Source organism: Oryctolagus cuniculus, chromosome 8 (genome assembly GCF_051225735.1).
Source record: "Oryctolagus cuniculus isolate XC-2025 breed Fujian yellow rabbit chromosome 8, ASM5122573v1, whole genome shotgun sequence".
Classification (NCBI taxonomy): Eukaryota; Metazoa; Chordata; class Mammalia; order Lagomorpha; family Leporidae; genus Oryctolagus; species Oryctolagus cuniculus.
In genome coordinates, this window is record NC_142874.1 from 4,374,874 (window position 1) to 4,400,914 (window position 26,041).

General features: G+C 37.9%; 2 protein-coding genes across 6 annotated transcripts in view; both read right to left on the minus strand.

Annotated features, from left to right (window-relative positions):
• LOC149124800 (zinc finger protein 39-like) overlaps nt 1-26,041 on the minus strand; it is a 750,627-nt gene that overhangs the window by 718,906 nt on the left and 5,680 nt on the right. For 2 of the 5 annotated variants that reach the window (XM_089301849.1, XM_089301848.1), the window contains 3 exons: nt 16,801-16,927; nt 16,343-16,558; nt 9,067-9,661 (listed from right to left, as the gene is read on the minus strand). In XM_089301849.1, coding sequence (XP_089157975.1) covers nt 9,594-9,661; nt 16,343-16,558; nt 16,801-16,924 — 408 coding nt within the window. In that variant the 5' untranslated portion in view covers nt 16,925-16,927 and the 3' untranslated portion in view covers nt 9,067-9,593. Of the gene's footprint in view, nt 1-9,066; nt 9,662-13,562; nt 13,679-16,342; nt 16,559-16,800; nt 16,928-26,041 lie in introns of those variants that run through there. The other 3 variants (XR_016211526.1, XR_016211527.1, XR_016211528.1) reach the window with 3 other exon arrangements.
• Nucleotides 10,722-13,496, minus strand: LOC149124802 (uncharacterized). The gene is given in 2 exon segments (XM_089302585.1): nt 10,722-11,753; nt 11,756-13,496. Coding segments are annotated over 2 exon segments (1,875 nt in total). The 3' UTR covers nt 10,722-11,619.

Here is a 26,041-nt window from a genome sequence, read left to right on the forward strand (position 1 = left end):
TTAATCATCAAGGTCCCAACAAAAGATATGAATGGAAGGTGCTTCCCCAAGGAATGACTAACAGTCCTGCCATATGCGAGCTATATGTTGACCAGGCAGTAGAGCCGGTTCGACAACAGTGCCCAAAAGTACAAATTTTACACTATATGGATGACTTGTTAATAACGGCTGAAAGTGAAAGTCACCTAATGGAAGCATATAAGCTGCTGCTATTATAGTTGGAAAAAGTTGGGTTACAAGTAGCACCAGAGAAGATACAAAAAGGGGAAGTAGTACAGTACTTAGGACTTAAAGTAACTTCTGAAAAGGTAACCCCATTAGAATTTGAAATTGCAATAGATGGGTTACAGACCCTTAATGACTTCCAAAAATTATGTGGCAATTTAAATTGGTTGAGGCCCTATTGTAAATTAACTACCGAAGATATGATGCCATTATTCAGTATTTTAGAAGGAGATGCCCAGCTTGATTCCCCTCGTAGACTGACAATAGAAGCCCGCTTGGCGTTACAGAAAATTGAAAAACAAATTAAAGCAATGCAGATGGAAAGATGTGATCCACAACAAGCCCTAGAAATATTAATTTTTATGGAACAGCTGTATCCCTTCGCAGTCATTTGGCAAGGAGGACCCTTGTTGTTTGTATACCCACATTCACATGCACCGCGTGTACTATACACCCAAGGCATTGCGGTGGCTGATTTAATATTAACAGCAATAAAAAAGGCGACAGAAATGGCGGGGAAGACTCCAAAGCGATGTGTAGTTCCCTTTGCTCAAGAGGCAGTAGAAGCCTTTACAAGGGAATGCTGGCAAGGGCATACATAGTTCTCATTCTACAAATAGAGATTGACAATCACTACCCTCACCATCCATTTGTTAACTTCTGCACACAGGTTTCAATAAAACGGGTGCAGAAGGTGCGAAGGGATCCAATTCAAGGGGCAGTTACCGTATTTACGGATGGAGCTAAAGGCGGAACAGGAGCAGCTATATTTAACAATCAACGATATTTTGTTTTAACAGCATCCCCTTCTCCACAACATGCAGAATTAGCTATTATCGCAACAGTATTACGCAGAGAGAGTGCACCCATGAATATTTTGTCTGATAGTGCATATGTGGTGAATGCAGTTCAGATGCTCGCTACACAGTGCCTTATTCTTAAATCCTCCTCAGTCTATTCTTATCTAAGTGAAATTCAGGGGTTATTAAATCAAAGAGAGCATGCTATTTACATAGGCCACATAAGAGCTCATTCTAATTTACCTGGCCCACTTACTCGAGGAAACATGATGGCAGATCATTATTCAAGATTCTTGCTTGCATGCACCGCTTTGGAACAAGCTAAAGAATATCACTCTAAATGGCATGTTAACACCCACACTTTAAGTTTTAAATTTAATATTCCCCGCAAGCAAGCAGAAGATATTATTAGATCCTGTGAAAAGTGCGTTGTTACCATAGTTCCAAAGATTCCTGCGGGAGCCAATCCCCGTGGCCTTAAACCAGGACATATCTGGCAGATGGACGTTACACATATCCCCTCTTTTGGGCGACAAAGCTGTGTTCACGTCACTGTAGATACATACTCAGGTGTAATTATGGGCACAGCCATGAATAAAGAAGGAGTACAACAAGTAATCCAACACTGCTTGCAGGCTTTTGCAGCCTGGGGAGTTCCTCATGTGATCAAAACGGATAACGGCCCAGCGTATACATCAAATCGTTTTGCTGCATTTTTGAAAGAATTCGGAATCTCCCATATTACCGGTATTCCATACAATCCACAGGGGCAAGCTGTGGTAGAATGCGCTCACTTATATTTAAAAAATTTAATAATTAAACAAAAAGGGGGAATAGGGGAAATGGCCACATCCAACAAGGATGTCTTGGCCCTAGCTCTTTATACAATTAATTTTTTGAACAAGAAAAAGAACGGTAAAACACCTGCAGAAATGCATGCTCAATCAGCTGATAAGGAATCAATACAGTGGGTAATGTGGAAGCATTTACAGGACAACCAATGGAAAGGCCCGTTCCCCTTACTCAGAAGAGTACGAGGCGCCATTTGTTTTTTTCCACAGGGTGCGGCACAACCAATATGGACCCCTGAGAGAAGAATTCAGTTGATAAACATGCCAGCAAAAGATCTAGAAGAAGAAAACTCCATTTGAGGAAGAAAACAATGAATAACCAATCCCTGGGATCTTTGGAATATGGAACATTTTTCAACGAACTCTGAAGTAGCACGACAAACAAGACAGTCAATAGCATGAAGATCACGCTGAACTTTACACAGGCGCGTATCAATGCCAAAAAATAAAAAGAAAGGGGGATCTGTGGGGAGCAACTCGGACTAGACTGTTACTGGAATTAAGACTTATTCTATGCATCTGCTCTCCCACAATATGGCGCTGGGAGAGGAGTAAACAGCTTCTACCCAGCTGCCTCTCACCAACTTGACAAGCTGCAGGAGCTGCTCCTGATTGGAGGAGAGCGGCATGCTCGGCGTGTGGGCAGCTGAGTTGGGATTGGTGGAGGAGGACTATATAGGAGGAGAGAGACGGCATGGTGGTGTGTGGGTTGGTTGGAGAGTGCGTTGGAGAGTTCGCGGGGAAGTTCGTTACTTCATTCTTTCTCATTTCTCTCTACTCATTCTTGCTTTGGGAGTTTGCTGTTTACTTATTCTTACTTTACTATAGAAAGGACTTGTAAAAAAAGGGAACAACAAGCGCCCGGTCCGGTGCGGCTCCTCCGCGTGCAGAGGAGCGGCAAGAAGTCTTCTGTGAGTCTGATTGGAGATCCTCTGAGAGTAATCTGACGTTTCTCTCTTGCACATTTTAGGATCTTTCCTTTATCTTTCACTGTGGTGAGTTTAATCACCACGTGTCGTGGTGAGGATCTCTTTTGGTCATGTTTATTGGGGGTTCTATGAGCTTCCTGTACTAGGATGTCTCTGTCCTTCTCCATTCCTGGAAAGTTCTCTGCTAGTATCTCACTAAAAATACCTTCTAATCCTTTCTCTCTCTCCATGCCTTCAGGAACTCCTAGAACTCAAATGTTGGTTTTTTAAATAGTATCCTGTAGATTCCCAACAATATATTTTAGATTTCTAATTGCCTCTTTTCTTTGGTTTGACTGTATGTTTTCCTGTGTTCTATCTTCTAAGTCCAATATTCTCTCTTCTGCTTCACCCATTCTGTTTTTAAGGCTTTCTAATATGTTTGTCATTTGATCTATTGAGCTCTTCATTTCATTTTGATTTCTCTTCACTATCACACTTTCCTGTTCTACGAGTTTCTGCATTTTGATTCTTCCTTAAAATTTCATTTTCACGAGAGAGATTTTCAATCCTGTCCAATAAGGATTTCTGTAGTTCAAGGATTTGCTTTTGAAAACTTCTAAATGTTCTTATCATAAATATTTTGAAATCTTTATCTTGCATTTCTTCTATCTCATCATCTTCATAATCTTGGCTTGGGGTGTTTTGTTTTTGTTTGTTTGGAGGCATCATAGTGTCTTCGTTGATCTTGTTCCCTCGATTTTTGTGTTTGTTGCTTAGCATCATTAATTTTTCTTCCCTCACTGTGAGGTTTTTTTTTTTTTTAATATTAGGTCTGTGTTAAGTGCTCTGTCTGCTGTTGGAGGAGCCTTGGAGGCTTGAGATGGGTGTGGCCTGAGAGCTCTGCTTGGTTCTTCAGGGTTACGGGTGTGCAAAGGTGCCACCCTCAGGTTATGCGTGGTAAATCTCTGGCTTCTACCCAAAGAGTCTGTGCGGGCTCAGTTTCTCCTGCAGACTCCCACTGGTTGCCTAGTCTACTTAATTGTAGCGCCTCAGTTCCTTAGCTCTACCCTTTTGTTATGTATATCCAGAGTGGTGCCTTCTCTTTGTCTCTTGCTCACCTTTGCAAGGTTGGCAGAGAGAGAAACTCATCTGTACCAGTACCCCCCCAACTTTTTTTTTCCTTCTCTCCTGTAGTCAGTCTGGTGAACTTTCCTGCCTCAAGCCCACTTCCCTCTAGATTCTGTCCACCGTTTCCCCACCAATGTCTCGGGTTACTGAGCTCACCTCAACTTCCAGTACTGATGTGTGGACTTGGAGCCCTGGGCATCCCTGCTCTCCCCACTGGTCATCTGTGTCACATCCACTCCCCTTCCAGCACTCTCTTGTAGCCTTTCAACATCACCCACTTAGGTTTTGCACTCAGGATCCCCTAAGTTCAGAGGACATAAGGCAAAGGACACGGGGTCAGGAGACCAGCCCACCTTTGAAAGTTGAACTTTTAATAGTAAAACAAAGAAAAGTTTCTAAGGTGTGCATGAGAGAAATGCCAGGTTATTTTCAGAGACATTCCAACTAGACCCACAGCTGACTTCTTGTCAGAATCTCTATTGGCTATGGAAGAATGCAGATACATAGTTTAAGTTTTAAGAGAAAAAAAATAAAAACAGAGAATACCGGACTCGACAAAGCTATCACTTATGAATGAAAGTAAATAATGACCTTTCATAACACACAGAAATTGAATTTGTCATCATTCATCTGGCCTTATAAAGCATGCTTCAGGATATGCTACACACAGAAATACAGGAATATATTCATCATTATGAAAAAATGTGAAGACAGAAAATCTCCCAGTAAAAATACAAAAGAAATCTAAAGTAAACAATAAGAGTATGTATGGAAAATCTCAGGACCATGTCATTACGTAATCATAACCTTGAATGTAAATGGCCTCAATTCTTCAGTTTAGAGATATAGACTGATTGAAAAGATTAAAAAACCAAGACCCACCAAGGTGTAGCTTTCAAGAATCACACCTCACCAACAAAGACACACACAGACTGAAACTGAAAGGATGGAAAAAGATAATTGATGCTAGTGGAAAGCAAAAAAGAGAAGTTATAGCAGTCCTAATATCAGGTAAAATAGACTTTAACAAAAAAACTGTTAAAAAAGACTAAGAGAGGGCACTATGTAATGATTAAGGGATCCATTCAACAGGAAACTGTGACTATAGTAAATGAATATAAACCCAATTATAGGATACCTGGGTATTTAAAAGAAATATTAATGAATTCAAAGAGAAGGATAGACTACAATACAATACTAATGGAGGACTTCGACAAGCCGTTTTCATCAATGAACAGATCTACTAGACAGAAAATCAACAAAAAATGACAGTTAATTGACACTAGGGACCAAATGGATCTAACTGAAATCTGAAAAATTTTTCATCCCACAGTTAAAGAATACACATTCTTTCCATCAGTCCATGGAACTTTCTCTAGAATAGACCATATGCTAGGCAATAAAGCATATCTCAACAATACTATGCATCATCTCATACCACAAAGTAATAGAATTGGAAATCAAGCACTCAAGAAACTCCAGAACATATGTGAACACATGGAGGATGAACAACATGCTCTGAATGAATAGTAGGTAACAGAAGAAATTTAAAAAAAATAAAAAAATTCTGGTAACAAATGAAGATGATAATATATCAAAACTTATGAGATGTAACAAAAGCAGGGTTAAGTGAGTTTACAGCACTTGGTGCCTACATCAATGAATTTGAAACATACCAAATAAATGAGCTATCAGTGCATCTCAAGGACCTAGAAAAGCAACAACAAAACAAACTCCAAATTATTAGGAGGAAATAAATAATTAATATTAGGGAAGAAATAAACACAATTGAAACATAAAATAAAAAAGATCAGTGAGGTGAAATCAAAACAGCCTGGTATTGGTTAAAAAAAAAGAGAGATGTGTAGACCGATGGAAGGAGTAGAAACTTGAGAACTCATCCATGCATCTGCGACCAACTGATCATTGACAAAGGAGCTAAACTATATCCTTGAATCAAGGGCAGTCTCTTCAACAAATGATGCTGGGAAAACTAGATCTCCACATGCAGAAGTATGAAACAAGACCCCTACTTTACACCTTACACAAAAAATCTACCCAACATGGATCAAAGACCTACATCTATGATATGACCCGATACCATCAAATTACTAGCTATACATTGGAGGAACTCTACAACATATTGGCAGAGGAAGAATCTTCTTGGAAAAGATCCCAGAAGCACAAGCAGTCAAAGCCAAAATTGAACAAATGGGATTACATCAAGTGGAGAAGCCTCTTCCCTGCAAAGGAAAAACTCAGCCAAATGAAGAAGCATGACAGAATGGAAGAAAACATTTACAAGCCAGTAATCAGAATACACAAAATGTAATGAAATATAACAAGAAGAAAGCAAACAATCTGGTTAAAAGGGGGGCAAAAGACTTGAACAGCCTTTTTATCAAGAGAGGAAATTCAAATGGCAATAAACACATGAAAAAATGTTCAGGATCACTAACCATCAGAGAAATGCAGATCAAACTACAATGATGTTTCACCTCACCACAGTTACAATAGCTCCAATGGAGAAATCAGCAAACAACAAATTCTGACTAGGATGAGGGGGAAAAATCCTAATTTATTGTTGATGGGAATGTAAACCGGTGCAGTTACATTAAAAGAAATCAGTGTATGAAAAATTTATCTGTATCCCTATGTTGATTGCAGCTCAATCCACAAGGGCTAAGATTTCAGATCAACCCAGATGTCAATCAATTGAAGATTAGATAAAGAAACTGTGTTATATATATACCAAGGAATACTATACAATGGTTAAAAATGATATCCTGTTGTTTGCAAAAAAATGGATGCAACTGGAAATCATAATACTTAATGAAATAAGCCAGTCTGATTGTGGTAAGTAATAGAGTACCTAAAAAGTAATCTATAGGAATGAAGTTGACATTTTGAATTCAGTGATTTTTTTAAAGAATTGTTTTATTTATTTGAAAGACAGAGTTAAAGAGATAGAACCAGAGAGAGAGAGAGAGAGAGAGAGAGAGAGAGGTCTTCCATTCCACTGGTTCATTCCCAAAATGACCACAATGGCCAGAGCTGAGCTGATACAAAGTTAGGAGCCAGGAACCTATTCCAGTCCTCCCATGCAGGTGCAGGGGCCCAAGGACTTGGGCCATCTTCTACTGATTTTCCAGGCCACCAGCAGAGAGCTGGATAGGAAGAGGAGCAGTTGGGACTCAAACTGGTGCCCATATGGGATGCTGGCACTGCAGACTAGGGCTTTAACCCACTGCATCACAGTGCCAGCCCTTGCAGTGATTTTTAAGTCTTTGTCTCTACTGTTCAGGTTCAATGCTCTTTTGTGTTTTTTTCTTCATACTATTTGTTGAACTCTACTTAGAGCATGGTTATTTTTATGAGTATAACAAATTGAAAATAGATATTTGTTAAAAATAAGAATGGGATGGGGGAAGAAAAAGGGTGGGCACATGTGCTGTATGGAGGGCAGGGTAGGAATTATCACTGTTTCTGAATCTGTACATATGAAGTACATGCAATTTGTATAATTTGAATAAAAAAATTATAAAGACTTCTATTTGTGATCTTAATTTTAATCTCATGATAAAATACTTTATATCCCAAATGGTCTAGTCCAAATCTGATGTGAAAATTTCATGGGTTAAATTGTTGTTCACCATTTTGAAAATGCCGTGTTTATTCACTATCTAGTCTATGGATTTATGGTTTTACAATGCCATTCCTGAGAAACCATGGTTGACCCCACCCAGAGCATCTTCTCTTTTGGACCCTCAGAGCTGAGCTACTGTATACCTGTCCATCCAGGGCAGACACATAAGAAATCATTGACTGATATTTTACCTTAAGGGGGACAGGGATTAGTAAACTTATGTAATCTTTTGGTTTTTGTAAAATTTATTTATTCATTTGAAAGAGTTACAGAGAGGGACAAGGCAGAGGCAGAGAGACAGAGGGAGCTAGAGGTCTTCCATTTGCTGGTTCATACCCCAAATGGATGCAATGGCTGGAACTGAACAGTTCTGAAACCATGAGCCAGGAGCTTTTTCAGAGTCTCCCACATGGATGCATGGTCCAAGCACTTGAGCCATCTTATGCCGCTTTCCTAGGCACATTACAGAGTGCTAAATCAGAAGTGGAGCAGCTGGCACTTGAATCAGCACAGCTTAAAGCCAGGATGTTAGAACTCAATTTGGTCTTCCAATTTGAATGGCAACATCCAAATATGTGTAGTATCAGGCAACTAGAATCAGAAATGAAGCTGGACTCAAATCTAGGTATTCAGACATCCCAAGTGCTTTATTAAGCACTGCACCAAAGATCTTTCTCTAAATCAACTAATTTTAAACTTGAATCCATAATATAATACTTGTTCACAACATTTCATTCCTTCAGTATTGTGGCTAACTGTGTTTCTATTAAGTGGCCCCGTATAACCTGTTCTTCATCAGCAGGCACTTTTTGCTATAACAAATCTACAAAGATCTTTCATTCATCTAGATTGACTATGCCAGGCTCTCTTAAAGCTCACTAAAGTTAACAGAGCTATAAAAAGTTCACAGACAATACCCAGCAATTCACAATGGCATCGGACTCCAAATCTTAGGACATCAGTTGATAGCAAATTCTTGGCTGGATACAGTTAAAATTGATATGGATACCAGCTGGCTCACATTAGCTACCAATTCACCAGCATTTTCTTCTGTGAACTTGCTTCCCCTTCTCACATTTTCTATGCCCTCACTCTACATCTGGCATCAAGTCCCATATAAGACCCTCAGATATGCTCCTGTCTCAGCCTTGTTTTGAAGGAAAACAAAATTAAGATGGCAAGAAATACAAACAGGTCAAAATATCCCCCACCCTGATCAAGTCATAGATAATCAAACAAAGCCCATAGAGAAACAGACTCCTTAAGTATAGAGGAAAGTAAGACTCCCAGCCAGAAAATGTACAATTACTTGTCATAAGAAATTATGGCATCATCAGTCATTAAACTAACCAGTGTCTCTTTCAATAGAACTCATAACACATGTCGGAAATTAACACCAAAACAAAAATTCAAAGAAATTAGTGGATTTCTGACAATAACTGTCCTCTCCCGGTCCCTGAGGATTATTTGTAAATAAAATATATCACATTTAACTTTAGAAAAAAAGAATTTATTGAGGCATCAGTGATTAAAAACATTGGAAAAGCACAAATGACACAAAACAAATAAGCCAAAAGAATTATATTCCATCCAGAATTAAGAAATGGCTTCTAGAGGCATACCGCATTATTTATATTCCAACAATGATAATTATAAGGAAATAATTAGCTGTGGATCAGGGAGCTAATTGATCCATCCGTTGACCCTACTAGCAAGTTTTTGTCAATTTTCCCAGATATGATCAGTTTTTTTAGTTCTACCACCAGATTGTGCTCATGTTTCATGAAATTTCAGTCACTTCCAGGTTAGTAGTAAGAGAATCTGGTTACCTATTGTTACTGTCAAAAATTATCACAAGCTTAATGACTTAAAAAAAGTAAAATGTATACTGTCACTATTTGAAGGATAAAAGTGAAATCACTCTCTCTGGCTCAAACTGCAATGCAGGGAGTGAGGTCTGTGCTCCAGCCAGTATCTACAGAATAATCTCTTCATTGCCAACTTCAGCTTCTGGTAGCCTCTGTCTTTATGATTACATGACTTTCATCTTTGCCTTCATGATGACATTGATTTTCATTTTCAGTATAAGCCTCCTTTTGCCTTTGGAAAAGGATGAAAACACACATTTTCAATAAAAATGAGGGTCACTTTTAGCAGTATGAAGTAATACTACCCAAATTATTGTCTCTGTGCAAGAAATTAAAGGAAGAAAAGTATAAAATAAGGGATTGTAAATGAAATATTTTAAAATGGATTGCAACTCAGTAATCCAAGAAAATTTAGGAGATAAAGAGCAATTTATAGGATTTGAGATAGTCCCATTATATAGTGAAGGTGATGTGTGCAAAAAGTCCTACCTGAATATTCGAACAGACCTCAGGCAGTATAGTCTAATCCAGACATGCACACAGATAACTTGAAAGTTCACATGAGTATACAGGTGACCACAGGCTCATTCCCTATACTGGACACAACACTCATCACCCAGGGCTGGAGTACAGAATGATGGCTGGAACATGTGTCAGTTCAGTTCACATGCCTGTGGTCACATTACTTCTTTGTACTACAATACTACAATAATGTGGGGAAAGAATCCTAGGCAGGTGGTAAAACTGCTATACAACAATAACTTTGTAATTGGTGAAGGTATTCCAAGTAACTGTTGAATCAACTGTTGAATATTTGTTAGCAAAATTTATACATGAAAGCATAGGTCATTTACTTGGTCTCACAATAATGGGAAACTAAAAACACAGGTTATATAAGAGAAAGAATTTCTGAAGAATGGTTAACCTGTCTCAGTCACAATTCATCATGTGAATTGCCTAACACTTGCTGAGGTGTGGTTGTATCTAAGAATTCTAAACACATGACATTTTCAGAAACTTCTCCCTGTAATCTTGCTAAGTATTGCAGAAGTTTGCCTTACAATAAAGGTTTTTCCAATTACATTACAAGCAAAGGATTTTCTCTTTGGTGAGTTCTCAGCTAACCATTGAGAGATGACTTATGGTAATTTCATTTCTGAGTCACTTCTTGTGAACTAAAGACAGATTTACAGGAGATGAATTTTTTTTAAACATTCCTTACATTTATTTTTTTCTTTATGGTTTCTCTGATGTCTATTGATATCTAATTTCTGGCTAACTGTTTTGTCATATGTTTTGAATTTTGTATCAATGTAAGCATGAATTCCAGGAAAATACTTTTCAACATTCATTACACTTGTAAGAAAACCCCTGTGTGAATTCTTTGATTATAACAATTGATTTTGGAAGAATGATGTTTTTCACACTAATAACATTCATTAGCTTTCTCCTTTACATGAGTCCCTGTTGTATGGGCCATGGTTTCTAACAAAAGGCTTTGTCACAAAGATTACATTGATTTTGGGAAAAAGCTCTTCCACAGTCAGTATATTCTTAAACTATTTCCTTTGTTTGAATTCCATGATGTAGTATGGGGCATTACTTCTGACAAAAGGACCTCTTACATTTATTACACTCAAAAGTCTCTACTCTAAATTCTCTGACGTTATAAGGCATGATTTTGGCAAAGAGCTTTCTAACACTCATTATATTCATAAGGTTTTCCCCCCATGTGATTTCTGATGTCTTAAGAGGTGTGACTTCCAGATAAAGGCTTTTTCACATGCATTACATTCAAAAGGGTTTTCCCCTATATGATTTGATGATGTGCAGTTAGGGTTGAATTATAGTTAAAAAGTTTCTGAGTCATTACATTCATAAGGTTTCTCCTTGTGTGAATTCTCTGGTGCATTGAGTTCTCACTTATTGTCAAAGGCTTTTCCACATACATTACATTCATAAGGCTCCTGCCCTGTGTGAATTCTCTGGTGTTCAATAAGGTCTGATTCTGGCCAAAGACCTTTCCATTAGTCATTAGCTTAATAAGGTTTCTCACCTGTGTGAATTTTCTGGTGTATAGGAGTTGTGATTTTTCACAAAAGACTTTTCCAGTCATTACATTCATGACATTTCTCTCCTGTGTTAATTCTCTGATGCATTGAGTTGTGATATATTTCCAAAGGCTTTTCCTCAGTCATTACATTCATAAGGTTTCTCCCCTGTGTGAATTCTCTGATGCATTATTAGGCTTGCCTTCCGGCCAAAGGCTTTTACACAGTTATTACATTCATAAGAATTCTCTCCTGTGTGAATTCTCTGATGTCTATGAGGTGTGACTTCTGGCCAAAGGCTTTTCCACAGTCATTACATTCATAATGTTTCTCCCCTGTGTGAATTCTCTGATGCAATATTAGGCTTGCCTTCCGGCCAAAGGCTTTTACACAGTTATTACATTCATAAGAATTCTCTCCTGTGTGAATTCTCTGATGTCTAATGAGGTGTGACTTCTGGCCAAAGGCTTTTCCACAGTCATTACATTCATAAGGTTTCTCCCCTGTGTGAATTCTCTGATGCATTATTAGGCTTGTCTTATGGCCAAAGTCTTTTCCACAGTTATTACATTCATAAGGTTTCTCCCCTGTGTGAATTCACTGATGGATTATTAGGTTTGCCTTCTGGCCAAAGGCTTTGCCACAGTTATTACATTCATAAGGTTTCTCACCTGTGTGAGTTCTCTGATGGTTTCTGAGGATTGACTTCTGGCTAAAGGCTTTTCCACAGTCATTACATTCATAAGGTTTCTCCCCTGTGTGAATTCTCTTATGCATTATTAGGCTTGCCTTCTGGCCAAAGGCTTTTCCACATTCCTTGCATTCATAAGGTTTCTCCCCTGTGTGAATTCTCTGATGCATTATTAGGTTGGTCTTATGGCCAAAGGCTTTGCCACAGTTATTACATTCATGAGGTTTCTCCCCTGTGTGAATTCGCTGGTGTATGATGAGTTCTGACTTTTGTCCAAAGGCTTTTCCACAGTCATTACATTTATGAGGTTTCTCCCCTGTGTGAATTCTCTGATGCCTCATGAGATTTGATTTCTTGCCAAAAGCTTTTCTACAGACATTACATTCATAATGTTTCTCCCCAGTGTGACCTCTTTGATGAATTATGATGCTTGACTTCCGGCCAAAGACTTTTCCACAGTCAAAACATTTATAACGTTTCTCCCCTGTGTGAATTCTCTGATGCATTTTGAGGTTTGATTTATGGCCAAAGGCTTTTCCATATTCATTGCATTCATAATGCTTCTTCCCTTTGTGGATTCTCTGCTGATTGATGAGGTTGGACTTGTTCAAAAAGTCTTTTCCATAGTCATTATATTCATGAGGTTTCTCCTCTATGTGAATTCTCTGTTGTGTTATGATGTACAGTTTTGGGAAAAAGACTTTTCTACTATTAGTACACTCATGAGGTTTCATCTGTATGTGAACTTTCTGTTGTCTAATGAGATCTGACTCCTGGTGAGTGGTCTCTCCACATTCAATACACATATGGGGGTTTCCCTGTATGTGAGTACTGTGATGGATGTTATGGCAGGACTCACAACTGAAAGATTTTCCACAAGGTTTACCTGCATAGAGTTTTTTCTCTACATATGGTCTCTGATTTATGGCAAGATTTGAGTGGTAAATAACAGGTTCCACATATCTAATATATTCATAAAATTTCTCTCTTATGTGGGTTTGTTGACACGTACTGAGGTTAGAGCTTTTGTGGAAAGCATTTATTATTTGAGTTGCCTTTCCAACAGTGATTGACTTATTACAGGTTTCTCCCTTATGAACCTTCTCAGATTTAAAGAACATCTTCCTTGTGAAGTCTTTCCCTTGTCCAATATGCTCAAATGTCTGATTTACAGTCTGAATCTTGTGACACTGATTAAGAGGCTCACAGAACTGGAGAGAGTTCCCAGGTACCTTAGTGGCATCAAATTTCTCTTCAGGTTGTAGTTGATCAGACCCCCTTTGGGGATACACATTTTGACATACATTGCATTCTTCAGGTTTCATTCTTAAATAATTTCCCTTTCTGATATTTAGGTTTGGAATATGGCTTGAACATAAATTAAATGTTTTTCTTAATTCAACTCTCTTTGGAGTTCAAGTGTTGTTATTTTTCATAACATTAAGATTTAGACTTTTGTCCTGACATTCCTGGTTGGTCCTAATCAGGTCATCCCTTTTCACAGCAACTGAAATGAGAAAAAAATAAACAACCACCTCACTGAATCACATAGAACTTTCCCCTTGATAACTTATGTAAATGGAATCAAGTTACTTATTATTCAATTGGCATAAAATATTAACAAAATCAATACGAGAAACTTAGTTATGATTATTATATGGCTTTTCTCCTTAACACATTAATATATTGAATAGTATCAATAGTCTCCCAATGCTCAATCATGATTGTGTTCACTACTTGAATTCTGTTCAGATATGCCAGTTTGAAACCTGACTACTCTTGTCTCCAATACAAGTCTCTGCTTTGAATATAACTCTCTGCTTATGTAACCTGGGAGGCTGCAGATGACGGTTTATGTGTTTGGGACCCTGTGATACACCAGAGAAGACTAGATAGAATTCCAGGATATTGGCTTCAGACTAGACAGACCTAACTGTTGCAGTCGTTTGCAGACAGTGAGTTAAAAGATCTTTCTCTACTCATTGACATTCTGCTTTTATCAGAGATGAAACAACTACAAAAGATTTCAAAGATTAGACAAATATTTAGCAAAAATTTTCACCCCTTGCCTAGCAAACATTTTTTCCTTGTGCTTTTGCTCCAGTTTATATTTAGAAAAATTGTGTATTTTGGGCTTCTCTAATATTTCAGAAATACAAGAAAGTTTTACTGGATCATTTACTTTCAGGTGAAGAATGAAATGTGTTTGTATTCCAAACAGGATCACATTTAAGGAATAGTATATGAGTGTATGTTTCCTCATGTTTAGTCTTCCCTGGGGTTTGTAGGATTTTTCAAATGAAAAACTTTTATCTGCAATCTATGACCGCTTCCCCATATTCCTAAGTAAATCTGACATCTTCAGCTTCTCATATCTGTTACTGGTACAGAAAAGTCACAGTATACCATCTTGGGTATAAACTCGATACCAGTTTAAAGAATTTGTTTCTACAACCCACGGGGTGCTCACTTTCTTTGAAAAGTGTTTTCTTATTTTTTTTAACTTTTATTTAATAAATATAAATTTCCAAAGTACAGCTTTTAGATTATAGTGGCTTTTCCCCCCACATATCTTCCCTCCTACCCACAACCCTCCCATCTCCCACTCCCTCTCCCATCCCATACACATCAAGATTCATTTTCAATTATCTTTACATACAGAAGATCAATTTAGTATATATTAAGAAAAAGATTAACAGTTTGCACCCACACAGAAACACAAAGTGTACAGTACTGTTTGAGTACCAGTTATAGCATTAATTCACATTGTGCAACACATTAAGGACAGAGATCCTACATGAGGAATAAGTGCACAGCGACTCCTGTTGTTGACTTAACAAATTGACATGCTTGTTTATGGTGTCAGTAATCACCCTAGGCTCTTGTCATGGGTTGCCAAGGTTATGGAAGCCTTTTGAGTTTGCCAACTCTGATCATGTTTGGACAAGGTCATAGTCAAAGTGGAAGTTCTTTCCTCTCTTCAGAAAAAGGTACCTCCTTTGATGGCCCATTCTTTCCACTGGGATCTCACTTGCAGAGATCTTTCATTTAGGTCATTTTTTTGCCAGAGTGTCTTGGCTTTCCATGCCTGAAATACTCTCATGGGCTCTTCAGTCAGATCCGAATGCCTTAAGGGATGATTCTGAGGCCATAATGCTATTTAGGACATCTGGAATTCTTGAGCCTTCTTTGTATCCCACTTTCCATATTGGATCATTCTCTCCTTTTTAATTCTTTCAGTTAGTATTCTCAGGTACTAGATTTATTTATGTGATCCCTTTGACTCTTAATCCTCTCATTATGATCAATTGTGGACTGAAACTGATCACTTGTACTAGTGAGATGGCATTGGTACATACCACCTTGATAGGATTGAATTGGAATCCCTGGTACATTTCTAACTCTACCATTTGGGGCAAGTCCGATTGAGCATGTCCCAAACTATATATCTCCTCCCTCTCTTATTCTCACTCTTATATTTAACAGAGATCACTTGAAAAGTGTTTTCTAACTAATTCTGAAAACACCAGCTGTGGTTATCTCCTCTCAATTCTTCCTATAAACACTCCTCTGTGATAATTTGAGTTTCTCAAGGCTTTTGATTAGTTGCCTCCTATTTTCACAGAACACTTCATTTCCTATGCTGTTTTGTTATTTTCTTGTTTTTCAATGACAATGAAAAATAAGAATTCATAATTCAAACTCTTCTCCCAAACAAATCTGAGCCATTCAACATGAACCTATGAGGTTACTTGACCTTGGGATTGAGAAACTCATGAATTTCTTGGTGAGTCTAGGATCACTTATTTTCATGTTCCTATACAAGTTCATGCTTAGCTTTATGATTTTTGATGTCACAGCACAGAGGCTTATTCCTGATCATCTTTTAGCATTTACTCATTTATTAACTTACTTCAAAGCCAAAGAGACAAAGATTGAGGCACAAAGAGAATGAAAGAGAGGGTTGCCAGCCACTGAAAGAGTTAATAAATGCATGAAGGAAAAGGTATGAAAGTGTGGAGAACAAGTTAGAATGTGTAGAATGAATCTAACCTGGAAAAAAAAACCCTTAGTAACATCAGAAAAGCATTATAATTTTTTTTTAATTCAAGAATATCTTCACCAAGAAGAAAAGAGACAGACATTGGTATCCCCAGATATTCTAGAATACCTGATTTACAAATCCAGATGTCATCAGGAGTAAGACTTGAGAAAAATTCATGGAAAGAGCACCAGTCAACATCTGCTGCACTGCTTCTACTTTGGCCTCCCTGCCCATTATGTGCAGACTGACCTGGAAGGCTCTGATGCAAGCATTCTTCCACCATCCAGGGCTCTGCTCCTTGCTCCAACTTCAAGACCAAATCAGGTTTGGTCATGCAGTGCCCTATTAATGGAAACAATGTCAGACTTTGTGAAATCACAATGTTGGGTTATTTAAAAGACTAGAGCTTGGTTCAGGTGCTCTGCAACAAAGGTACCAATTTGAATCCTTCCTGGATGTTAGAAATTCAGATTATTCATGTTCTCAAATTCTACACCTTCCAAACATTATACTTTATAAAGTGTTTACTTATTTGTCAAATAGCAGAAAAAGTTACCATTGGGAATGTGATGGGTGTCACTCACCCAAGGAGAACAGGATGCTGTAGGTCTCCAGCATCACATCCCTGTACAAGATTTTTTGAGCATTGTTCATGTTCTGCCATTCTTTCCAGGTGAAATACACAGCCAGGTCTTCAAATCCTATCATCACCTGTAATAGAACACCTCTGGTCAACATATGAACTCTGTCACAAAGCAAACACTAAAAGCTGTGTATGATGTATGCAGGTATGAAGGAAGAAGGAAGGAAGTGGTTTCATTTTAGACTTGAGCATTTGGACAACCACATAAGAAGCATTAAACAGGGAGTCAAACTATTGTCTGAAAGCAGTGAAAAATGCCCAACCCAGAGGGAAACAGGAGTTTCAGATCAAAAGGGCTACATCTGTCCAGAGGAATTACATAACAGACTGAAAGGGGGATAATATTAACTTTGAGTGAGCAATGTTAAAGTGAAGAATTTAGAAGCATTTAGGGAAAAAGAGAAGATCCTATCAGTGAAGCCTTAATGAGAATGAACACAGAAGAATTTCCAGGAAAACATCATCCATAGTCACTTCAAATATGGCAAAAGACAAATATTTTAAAGAGAGGGCAAGCATTTAGTTTAGTGTTTATGATGCCAGCTAAGAAACCCTAGTTCTACTTCAGAGTGCCCAACTTGGATTTCCAGTGCCAGTTCTAGTTTCCAGCTCTCAGCTAATGCAGAACTGGGGAAGCAGTAGTGATGCCACCAAGGAGGCAGGCATAGACTCCATTCCTAACTTCTGGATTCAATCCTGCTCACCTCTGCTTGGTATGGTTATTTAGGGAGTGAATAAATGCATGGGAGCTCTCTCTCTCTCTCTCTCTCACTCTCTCTCTCTCTCTCTCTCTCTTTCTGTCCTTTAACTTCTTTCCCTATCAAGCTCATAAATATTTTTAAATAAGAACATTGAGGTAAGACAGACAATAGAAAATAGCTTTTGGCTTTGTCTATGATTATTCTACTGATGAACATTTGAAGAACTGAAATAACATCAAATTAAAGGAAAACAATGGAATTATTTGCCTAAAAACAGTACTTGGGGAAGTCTGCACTACAATCTGCATTTGTGACTAATTGAGAGAAATGCATAAAGATTTAAGAAACTGAAGTAGGCATCTGCAATGTGATGTAGCAGGTTAAGCCTCCATCTGCAATCCTGTCATCCTTTGTGAGCGTACAATTTGAGTCCTGCCTCTCTATTGCTACCCAGCTCCATTGCTAATACGTCTGAAAGAGTACTGAAAGATGGTCTGAGTATTTGGGCCCCATCCCCTAATATGGGTGACCAAGATGGAGTCCCAGGCTCTTGGTTTAGCCTGGCCCAGTCCCAGCCACTGTGGCCATTTGGGAAATGGAGCAGAAAGATGGAAGATATCTCTTTTTCTCTCCCTGTCTCTCCCAATCTCTGTAACCCTGCCTTTCAAATCAATAAATAAATATTACAAAAACAAAATAACCTGCACTAGATTCTTTTCCCCACATTTTGGATCCTATACCTGAATCAAGTTCAGCACCTCAAAACTATTAAGGACTGCATTACTCTAAAAATTCAGAAATGAATTTAACGGATATGTGTGTTAGTACTAGGCAATTTTTACCTTTGTAGAATTCTAAGTATTTATTTTCAAGGTAGCACTAAAATGTTGACCACTATGTCATGTATGTGACAATAAAAACTGTGACATCATGATCCAAAAGATTTAGGATATTTTGCTCTGAGGTTCAACTCAAACATGTAATATATATTTTCTCATGGCAACAGAAAGAACAGAGACCAAACTGCCCTATCTTAGATGAATGTAATGTTTCATAATCATGACACATTTGTCATTCATCTTATTTGTGGATATTCTCTGAGAACAAAGTTATGTTTATTTTCCTTTTTGATTAATAAACACTTATAGATTTCCTAAAATGAAAACTGACTACAAGCTGAGGAATAATTAAGAAAGCACTGCCTACAAATTTTGTAAAATAATGAGATAATAGTAAAAAAAATTAAAACTTTAAGGGTGATTATCCAAATAAATGAGGTTATCAAAGAGACAAACATTATGTTGTCACTAAAATTTACATTAGAGAAAGTCATTTTGAATTCATTCTTTTTCTATGATTTCAAAAATACCATATAGGATTCCATATATATGTGTGTACACTAGAACACTTCTTGTATTTTTAGACCTGAAAGTCTATAGAAAGAATGCAACTTACAGCATCACATTTTTGGCCAAAATTGCATTGGAACAAATATACATAATATATATTTAATGTAGTATACTTTTTCAGTAATGATTTCAAATAACACCATTCCCTGTATCCATCCCTTCACAAGACCTTGGATTTCACCATTTCACTTCCTTTACCTATGAGACATCAGGACATGTGAGAGAAACACACATTGTAAAGCATTTGCCTTCTCAGATTTTCCTTATTTGACACAGTTATCTTCAGGAAAACCCTGGGGTCTGCTTGAGGAAGAGATAAGATCTAGCCAAGATTCACTAGAAATTACCATTTGAGTGGCTGCTCCCCTCCTAATTCAATTCCAGCTCCCTGCAAAATCACATACTGAAAAACTCCTCCCGGGAAGCAATGCCTCAAGTAGGTGAAGGCCTTTGAGCCATGTCAGACACTTGGATTGAGTTATTTCTTAAATAAAATTACGTATTTGAAAAAAAGAGAGAGAGAGAGAGAGAGAGAGAGAGAGAGAGAGAGAGATATCTTCCTTATCCCAAAAACTTACAACCAAAATTCACCACAAATATGGTCAATTTCTGTAGACATGCTTACGGTGGACATAACATATAGTGGAAGATGGGATCTATGTGTTCTCTTGACAAATACAGAGCCTCCATCATTCAGATAGGATGGGGCACTACCTCTCAGCCATATTCACCCAGGACATATTCTTGGCGACAGGAAACTGGAGTCAGAACAAATGAGGATGCCTTGCCCTTCAGTTGGTGGTAGAGAGGAGAAGGATCCTGATGTTTCCATTTCATTGTGTCACGACAGGGGATAAGAAAGCAGACCAGGTTTCAACTGGCACCAAATCTCTTTGCTCTTACCTTCTGTGGTATTTATTTACTCCCTATATGTCTTTGGAGTTTACTAGAATAGCTTCTTATTTAGATTTTAAGTAACCCTCATCAATTTTACTAAAAAACATGTTCCCACTGCTACACATGATCTTTTCCTAATTCTATGAATCATTCAATTTTAATGCTTATATGCTTAATTATTAATTATATTTGTAATTGCCACATACTAATGACAAATTAGCTTAAAAGAATTGAACTCAATCAAATGTAAGTCTCATATCTGATCCATGGTATTTCTATGTTTTGGAAGCTTTGTAGATGTTTATTATATGTGCCACTAAAATTCAATTTCATGTTCATTAAACTGGTAAAATTCAGTGCATGTTTTGAAAAACACACATAGTGATAAATTTGGAAAAGCTGTGAAGTACTACAAGTGGTTGTCAAAGAGATAAAAACCCACAATGACTATTTTTTTTTTCTTGGACAGGCAGAGTGGACAGTGAGAGAAAGAGACAGAGCGAAAGGTCTTCCTTTTGCCTTTGGTTTACCCTCCAATGGCCGCCACAGCTGGTGCACTGCGGCCGGCGCACCGCACTGAGCCGAAGGCAGGAGCCAGGTGCTTCTCCTGGTCTCCCATGGGGTGCAGGGCCCAAGCACTTGGGCCATCCTCCACTGCACTCCCTGACCATAGCAGAGAGCTGGCCTGGAAGAGGGGCAACCGGGACAGAATCCGGCGCCCCGACTGGGACTAGAACCTGGTGTGCCGGTGCCGCAAGGCAGAGGATTAGCCTAGTGAGCCGTGGCACCGGCCTACAATGACTATTAATTTAGTATCTAGTGTTGAGAAAATCAGAAGTGTTTGAAAATTTTGCTACAATGCATTACATTTATGATTTTCAGAATCTATCTTTCCTATGTATAATGTAGTTCTGTGCTAGCTTTGAGTAACAGAAATTTAAAATGTGAAGAATTTTCAATATTTTATAAAGATTCAATTTTTATTTGAGAATCAGCTATGGACATAAAGAAGGAGAGACAGAAAGAGGGGTCTTCTATCCACTGGTTTACTCCCCATATGGCCACAATGTCTGGAGCTGGGATGATCCAAAGCCAGCAGCTAGGAGCTTCCTCTGGGTCTGCCACATGGTTGCAGGGGCCCTAGTATTTGGGCTATCTTTCACTGCTTTCTTGGCCATTACCAAGAGCAGAACTGGAAGTGTACCAGCAGGCACTTGAATTGGCACCCATATGGGATTCCAGTGCTGCAGTTGAAGACCTAACATACTATGCCAAAGCATTAACCCAATGAATGGTTTTGGGAAGACATTCTCCATGCAGCATAGTCTGTAATATTGAGAGGTAAGATTTAGGTTTTATTTCCCACACATCAGTATTTATCTTTTAGCAACTATAAATATTGAATATCATATATACATATACTTACATATTTTTGTAGTGGCAGATTTTGTTTTTATTCTCTCCAATACTCTTTTTAATGGTTTGCTAATTTGCCACCTTATGGTTATTGTATTGATGTTACCTATAGGTAAGAACCATTAGGCATTTCCACTGTAGTATGTGTTTATATGTGCAAGTATTTTTGTTTCTGTGTGTGTGCATGCATGCACAATTTTCAATGGAGTTAGCTCTGAAAGTAATACCGTAAGAATCCTAACACTCATTTCAACATCTCTAGCCTCCCCAGAGATGGCTGTCTTTGAGTCAGACCATGTAGCCCATATAAGTGTTATGGACTGAAATGTGCCTCCCTAAAACTCATACCTTTAAGTGCTAAGTGCCAATATGATTCTACCTGGAGAAATTGCTTTTGAGCAGAACAAATAATATCATATGTGTGAGGTCCATTGGGAGAAAGGCCTCTAGAAGAAAATCAAGCTTGTTATGACTTTGATCTTGTGTTTTCAATCTCCAGAACTCTGAGAAGTAAATTTCTCTGATTAAAATGACACTATCTGTGGTATTTTGTTAGCAACCTAATACAGCCTCATTTCTGCAAGCGTTCTCTGCAGTCACCTAGAAGGTCCCCACAGTTATCAGAGAAACATAGAAATTAAAACTATGACTTCAGTTGGCCAAACATATAGAAACACAATAAAGATATCAGATAAGTAACCTACTATCCTTCTCAAGTACCCAGAAAAAACAAGAATGAGTCAAATCCAAGGGCAGTAAAAAATAAATAATAAAGATCAAAGCAGAAATAAATAAGGACGAATCTTAATCAATACTAAAAATAAATAAAATGAAGAGGGACCAGCATTGTGGCATAGCAGGTAAAGCCACTGCCTGTAGTGTTGGCACCCCATATGGGAGACAGTGCAAGTCCTGGCTGCTCCACTTCTGAACCAGCTCTCTGCTATGGCCTGGGAAAGCAGTAAAAGATGGCCTAAGTCCTTAGGCCCCTTAACCCACATCTGAGACCTGGAAGAAGCTCCTGGCTCCTGGCTTTGAATGAGTGCAGCTCTGGCCATTGTGGCCATTTGGGGAGTAAACCAGTAGATGGAAGACTCTATCTCTCTCTCTCTCTCTCTCTCTTTCTCTGCCTCTACTTCTCTGTAAGTCTGCTTTAAAATAAATAAATCAGTCTTTTAAAAAAATGAAGAGCTGATTCTTTGAAGAAAATAATTTTCTAGCTAAATTAAGAGAAATAGGAAATGATTCAAATGAATACAATCGAAAACAGAAAATATCCACTCAAACAGGAAAGTAAGAATTTAAATTTATATTTCTGTTTGCAGATAACATGGTTCTATATGGAAATAAATAAGAACATCATCAAGAGAATTCTGGAACTGATAATTTAATAAAATGGACAATACAAAATGAATTCAGTAGCACTTTGGTATATAATAATGAATTTAGTGGGCAGCAAATTTTAAGAGCAAACATATTTACAATTGTCACAAGAAAATAAAATACCAAGCAATAGATTTAATCCAGGATACGAAAGCCTTCTACAATAAAACCTCTAAACTGATGAAAAATATATACATATAAATTGGAAAGTTGTCTCATTATCCTAGGTTGAAATAATTTGTATGATTGAAGGAGGTGAAGAAAATTTTAGTCTTTTCCTAATGGATTTGTTAGATTCTTGACCGGTGCCTGTTAGCCTTGCCACAAACTTTTGTATCACGCTACTTTCCTTCTGCTGAACTTCTATTTAGTCTCTTCTCTGTGGCTTTAAAAATAGTATACCTGCTGTATACCAAGGATATTTTTTGTTTTATTCCTTATTACATTTCTCCAAGAAATTGTGATGCTCAAAAGATTCACTCATTTATACAGTCTGTAGTTTTCATGAGCCATGGTTTTCACATGTCAAGTAGTATATTAAGGGCAAGGTATGGAGCAGGAACTGAGCAAAAGTTCACAGTGATTAAAGCAGAGTTGGGGTCAGGGGCCACTGACAAAGATGAAGATGAAGAAGTAGGCAGAAGTGGGATGTGGAAGAGTCATGTGGTGTAGATGAAGATATGAAAGAGAAATAAGGTGACAGCTATTGTGTTTAATTTGCTGCTTGGGGAATGGACTGAAGTTGAGAGCAAGAGTGGGAACCATCTTAGATAACTATTGTAATTTCATTTATGTAGGTGACAGCAGATATAAGGAAGGTGGGACCAAGGAGGTAGCAGGTGGAATGAAGAGATTTGAAAAATAGGTAAGGAATACACTCATCCAGTCATAGGTAAGTGAACAAAAAGGGGAAAGAATTGATTATTCCCAAATATTTACCTTTTATAGAAAGTGGAATGTTGGTGACATATTCTGAGATAAGGTTTACCAAGGGGGAAGCAAGTTTTACTTTTACTTTTGTTCATATTGATTTTGAGGAACTGTGAAGTTCATAGTTGCATATATATGTGTTATATGCTCAGGAGAAATGTAAATTTAATATAACATAAAGTAAGATGTCATGAGGAGTAGATGAGTTTAGCCAAGCACTACATGTATTTGTAAAGTGTGTAGACAACCGTATATTAAGATAATCGAAAATGAATCTTGATGTGAATGGAAGGGGAGAGGGAGTGGGAAAGGGGAGGGTTGTGGGTGGGAGGGACGGTATGGGGGGGAAGCCATAGTAATCCATTATTCGTACTTTGGAAACGTATATTCATTAAATAAAAGTTAAAAAAAAAAGAAAGACAGAGTGGTGGAGAGAAAGGGGGAGAGAGGAAGAGAAAGTGACATTCCATTCATTGGTTCACACCCCAGGTCTGGGCTAGGTTGAAGTCAGGAACCAGGACCTCCATTCTGGTTTCCAACATGAGTGGCAGGGGCCCAAGTACTTGGACCATCTTCCTCTGCCTTCTCAGATACATTAGCAGGATGCTGGATCAGAAGTGGAGCACATGACACTTGTATCCACATTCTGATATGGGATGCTGGCATCCCAAGTGGCCACTTAACCTGCAGTATCATAATGCCGCCCCCTTTCTCTTCACCTCTATCTATCTCTATTATCTCTATCTCTATCTCTGTATTTCAAATAAAGTGAAAATAAACAAATAAAAATTTTAGATGCTATCACTTAAAAAAAAAAGTGTGTAGACAACCACTGCAATGGTAAACATCTGAGAAATATCAATATTTGATTTTAAGCATGTGAAACGGCAAATGAACTTAAAGGGAGTAATCAGAAGTACAGAGGAAATTGAAGGAGATGTGTTACAATGTATGCTGAGGGAGACAGTGTTTGAAGAGGGAGCTAGGAAATGTGTCAGATGATGCCTTCTAAACCCATTCTTTGTTCTGATTAGTTACTTATCCCATTACTATGCTTCATTTTCATAACAATTTATTCTCAGTGAAAGTGTACTTTATGTTGTCTTGTGAGCATGTTGTCATATTAACCGTTAAGAGAAAAATAGCCTATATTTTGTGCCTAGAAAAGGGTTTGGCATGCAGTAGAACTTTACAAAGTGCACTCTGTAAATGAGGAATTAAAAACAAAAATTCCATTTAACAAACACAGTAATCACTAATGACCTTGGGAAGAGCAATATTAGGAATAGTGGAAATAAAATAAAACTTCAATAAATTGAATAGCAGAGAGAAAAGGAAATGGGGTGAATGCTGACATTAATGACTTTTTGAGGACTAAAATGATAGGGAGAGGGGCTGGCATTGTGGCATAGTGAGTAAACTGCCAATTGTGAGGCCAGCATCCCATGGGAGTGCCAATTTGACTCTGAACTAGTCCACTTCCAACTCAGACACCTGCTAATGCACCTGGGAAAACAGCAGAAAATGGTCCAAGGACTTGGGCCCCTGCTTTTCATGTGGGAAACCCAGAAGAAGCTCCTGACTTGAGCCTGGCCCAGCCCCAATTGTTGCAACTCTTTGTGGTGTATGCTATCAGATGAGAGATCTCTCTGCCTTCCCCTCTCTATATTTAACTCTTTCAAATAAACAATGAAATACTTAATAAAAATAAATAAACCAATAGAAAAAACCCACAATATTATAACTTATTCCAAAAATATAAAAAAGAAAATAAGTGCTAGAGAGGATATGAGAAAAGAAAACTCTCATATACTACAGGTAAAAATGTAAATTAGTACAGGAGTTATGGAGAACAGTATGGTCATTACTCAGAAAAGAAAACTTAATCTACATGACATAGCTATCTTACTGCTGGCTATACAGTAAAAGGAAATGAAATAAGAATATCAAAGAGACAGCAATTTTCCTACAGTCACTATAACACAGTTCACAGCAGTCATGATTTAGAACAAATCTAGCTGTCAATCAGTGAGACAGTGGACAAGGGAACATCATTTGGACACAAAAAATAAAATATTTTTATATCTTTTAAAACATAGAGATACTTAAATTAACTGAAATAAGCCAGACACAGAAACACAAATGTCACACATTCCTTGTCATATATTGAAGTGACAAAAAAATGGGTCTGAATTGTGATGAGTAGAGGCTGAGAAGGGTGGCAGCTAGGGAGAGAGGGGTATTGCTAACAGGTAGCAAAGCACAGGGGGGCAGAAGTAACTTCTGGTGTTCCATAATACAGTTTGATGACTAGAGTGCACCATATTAGGTACTATGTAAAGAACTGGAGGAGAGGAGCTGGCAGGCTCAAATTATGAAGAGGAAATGGAAAACTAGTTATCTAGCTTAATTAGTTTCTACTGTGTATATGTGTTCAAATATTGCA